This window comes from Monopterus albus, unplaced genomic scaffold (genome assembly GCF_001952655.1).
Source record: "Monopterus albus unplaced genomic scaffold, M_albus_1.0 scaffold447.1, whole genome shotgun sequence".
Lineage (NCBI taxonomy): Eukaryota > Metazoa > Chordata > Actinopteri > Synbranchiformes > Synbranchidae > Monopterus > Monopterus albus.
This window is the reverse complement of record NW_018128327.1, coordinates 125,865-129,577: the sequence shown is the minus strand read 5'-3', so window position 1 is coordinate 129,577 and position 3,713 is coordinate 125,865. Positions and strand designations below refer to the sequence as shown.

The 3,713-nt window shown below is 48.9% G+C and overlaps 1 protein-coding gene across 2 annotated transcripts in view; it reads left to right on the top strand.

Annotated features, from left to right (window-relative positions):
- Window positions 1-3,713, top strand: part of LOC109952266 (anoctamin-1-like) — a 58,086-nt gene that overhangs the window by 47,787 nt on the left and 6,586 nt on the right. For both annotated transcript variants that reach the window (XM_020587253.1, XM_020587254.1), the window contains exon 24: window positions 2,644-2,749. In XM_020587253.1, the coding sequence (XP_020442909.1) occupies window positions 2,644-2,749 (106 nt within the window). The remainder of the gene's footprint in view (window positions 1-2,643; window positions 2,750-3,713) is intronic.

The window sequence follows — 3,713 nt, the reverse complement described above, 5'->3', positions numbered from 1 at the left end:
ATACTTAAACTCTTCCACTTGAGGCAGGAACTCTCCACCAACCTGCAGGGAACAAGCCACCCTTTTCTGACTGAGAACCATAGCCTCGGACTTGGAGGTGCTGATTCTCATCCCAGCCACTTCACACTCGGCTGCAAACTGCCCCAGTGCACGCTGGAGGTCCTGGCTTGCTTATAGCCCCCCAGCTTAGCTGCCATGTGTTGGAGTTTACCCCAGTGAACGAGAGGGTCATTTCCCTGCGCCTTCATTTGTCATTTGTGCCTATGGGCCGAATGGCAGCGCAGAGTACCCAGCCTTCTTGGAGTCTGGAGGGGTGTTGGAAAGTGCTCTGAGTGGGGACTCCATTGTTCTACTGGAAGATTTCAACGCTCACGTGGGCAACGACAGTGACACTGGGAGGGGTGTGATTGGGAGGAACGGCCCCCCTGATCTGAACCCGAGCGGTGTTCTGTTATTGGACGTCTGTGCTAGTCACAGTTTGTCCATAATGAACACCATGTTCAAGCATAAGGGTGTCCACCAGTGCACATAACACCAGGACACCCTAGGCCAGATGTCGACGGGAGATCTTCAACTCCCACCTCCGGCAGAGCTTCGACCAGATCCCGAGGGAGACTGAAGACATTGAGTCCGAATGGACCATGTTCTCCACCTCCATTGCTGATGCAGCCACTTGGAGCTGTCGCTGTAAAGTCTCTGGTGCCTGTCACAGCAACAATCCCCGGATTGGACACTGGAAGTAAGGGATGCCGTCAAGCTGAAGAAGGAGTCCTTTTGAGCTTGGTTGGCTCATGGGAAACCTGAGGCAGCTGACGGGTACCGGCAGGCCAAGCGGACTGCAGCCCGGGTGGTTGTGGAGGCAAAAACTCGGGTCTGGGAGGAGTTCGGTGAGGCCATGGAGAGGGACTCTTGGTCGGCCTCGAAGAAATTCTGGCCAACCGTCCGGTGCCTCAGAAGGGGGAAGTAGTGCCCTGCCAAAACTGTTTACAGTGGAGGTGGGCAGTTGTTGACCTCGACTGGGGATATTGTCCGACGGTGGAAGGAATACTTTGAGGATCTCCTCGACCCCAGTGTCATGTCTTTTGCTGAGGAAGCAGAGGCCGGGGGCTTGGAGGTGGACTCGTCTATCACCCAAGCTGATGTCAATGAGGTAGTTGGGAAGCTTCTCGGTGGCAAGGCACCGGGGGTGGATGAGATCCGCCCTGAGTACCTCAAGTCTCTAGATGTTGTGGGGCTGTTTTGGCTGACACGCCTCTGCAATATCATATGGCAGCTGGGGACAGGGACTAGCAAACTGGGGTGGTGGTCCCTCTTTTTAAGAAGGGGGACTGGAGGGTGTGTTCCAACTATAGGGAGATCACACTCCTCAGCCTCCCCGGAAAAGTCTATGCCAGGGTACTGGAGAGGAGAATTCGACCAATAGTCGAACCTCGGATTCAGGAGGAACAATGCGGTTTTCATGCTGGCCATGGAACACTGGACACGCTCTATACCCTCTTCAGGGTGGTGGAGGGTTTGCCCAGCCAGTCCACATGTGTTTCGTGGATCTGGAGAAGGCATTCGACCGTGTCCCTCGCGGCGCCCTGTGGGGGGTGCTCTGGGAGCACGGGGTCCGGGGCCCTTTGTTAAGAGCCATATGGTCCCTGTACAACCGGAGCAGGAGCTTGGTTCACATTGCCGGCAGTAAGTCAGACTTATTCCCGGTGCACGTTGGACTCCGGCAGAGCTGCCCTTTGTAACTGGTTCTGTTCATTATTTTTATGGACAGAATTTCTAGGTGCAGCCAGGGGCTGGAGGGAGTCCGGTCTGGGGACCACAGGATCTCGTCTCTGCTTTTTGCAGATGACGTTGTCCTGTTGGCTCCATCAAGGTTTTGTATAAATGATGATAATTTCAACAGTGCGAGAGAAGCCCACCTGATGACCCTGTAGACTTGCCTTCACTCCTACACCCACACCAAACCTGTATTAGTGCTGGTGTTAATATAGTTACAGACTCACTGTTAACAGTCTTCTTACTCTTGGGAGAATAACGTCAGTGGTTGGACAACTGAGCGGACCCAGCTCTCAGAGGTGACTGCCATTACAAGCTAGTTGGGCCAGCTACTGCTTAAGCATCAACATAATTATACAGCACGTAAAGTAAAATACTTCTTGATTATCATAAGCTGTCAGGTTTATGTAGCTTTCATGCCCCTGTGCATTTGTGCAGATAAGTAGAAATGACCTCACAGCTACTAGATTGAAAAATGTGCTCATGTACAGCACTCCTTTTAAGCAGGAGGATGATGTCCCAGGTATATGATGGAGCTCATGGTAGGTTGTCAAAGCCAGGACTGTGTGAGTCTGACACTAAGTGTGGTTCTTTCAGTTCACACAGCTGCTTCATGAATTCCACTGTCAGCAGCAGCGCACAATGCGTTATGTACAGTTGGTGAAAAAAAAGTACATCAAACGGGAAGAGGCCTTACTTAATCAACCTCAATAAAAGCATGAAGAGCCAAACATGCCAAAAACACATGAAATGTATGCCTGTGTAAAGTGTTGTTTGTGCGTTCCCAAGATGAAAACAATCAGTTGCTGGCTTATCAATAAATGTCAGAATTGAAAATGAAATTAAAAATAATTATTTTTATCTTTAAAGGTATAAGGACTACAGAGAACCTCCTTGGTCAGACACTCCATATGAGATCTCCAAGGAATTCTGGGCAGTGTTGGCTGTCCGACTAGCCTTTGTCATTGTTTTCCAGGTGAGGTGATACATGCAGAAAGCAGAAACAAATTATTAGTGGGATTAGTATTTTTGATGGAATGGCCACAATCAAAAGCACAAACAGGAGGGTGGTCCCCTTGGTAGCCTCATCACTCCTTCACCCAGTAATAAAAGAATGGAGACCAGCTTTGTTTCAGCTAAGTACAAGTACCTACATTTGAGTACTTGACATAGAGTGCTCATACAAGTGCTTAATAATGATGTATCATTTTTACTGACACTAAGCAGCTACAGCTGTAACAGGCACCATCTGATCTATTTTTTATTTGGAATGAAACATATTAAATTTAAGATTCAGCCCCTAATTTCCATTCCAGTAATATAATTTCATGTACGTAAAATAAAGTGTAATGTCCACATTTTTTAAAAAGATTGATCGCATTAGTTTAGGCTGCAGGGGGGCTGTTACTTGTCAGAATGCCTCACTGACAACCCATTAAAAATCTATCATTATTTGACTTAACTTGTTTTAAACAGACTTAGCAAGTTATAATTTAAAGTAAAAGCAAAGTAAAATACTGTTTTGTGCTTTGTTTTGTAACTGAATGCGTCTTTCATCATCATGCATGGCTTGATTATAACAATAAAAGTATTTCTGAATTTCCATCCATCCATCCATTTTCCTCCGCTTATCTGGAACCGGGTCGCAGGGGCAGCAGTCTAAGCAAAGATGCCCAGACTTCCCTTTCTCCAGACACTTCCTCCAGCTGCTCTGGGGGAATGGGGAGGCTTTACCAGGCCAGCCGAGAGACATAGTCCCTCCAGCGTGTCCTGGGTCTTCCCCGGGGCCTCCTCCCGGTGGGACATGCCCGGAACACCTCCCTAGGAAGGCACCCAGGAGGCATCCGAAACAGATGCCCGAGCCACCTCAGCTGGTTCCTCTCGATGTGGAGGAGCAGCGGTTGTACTCTGAGCTCCTCACCTTATCTCTAAGGGTGCGC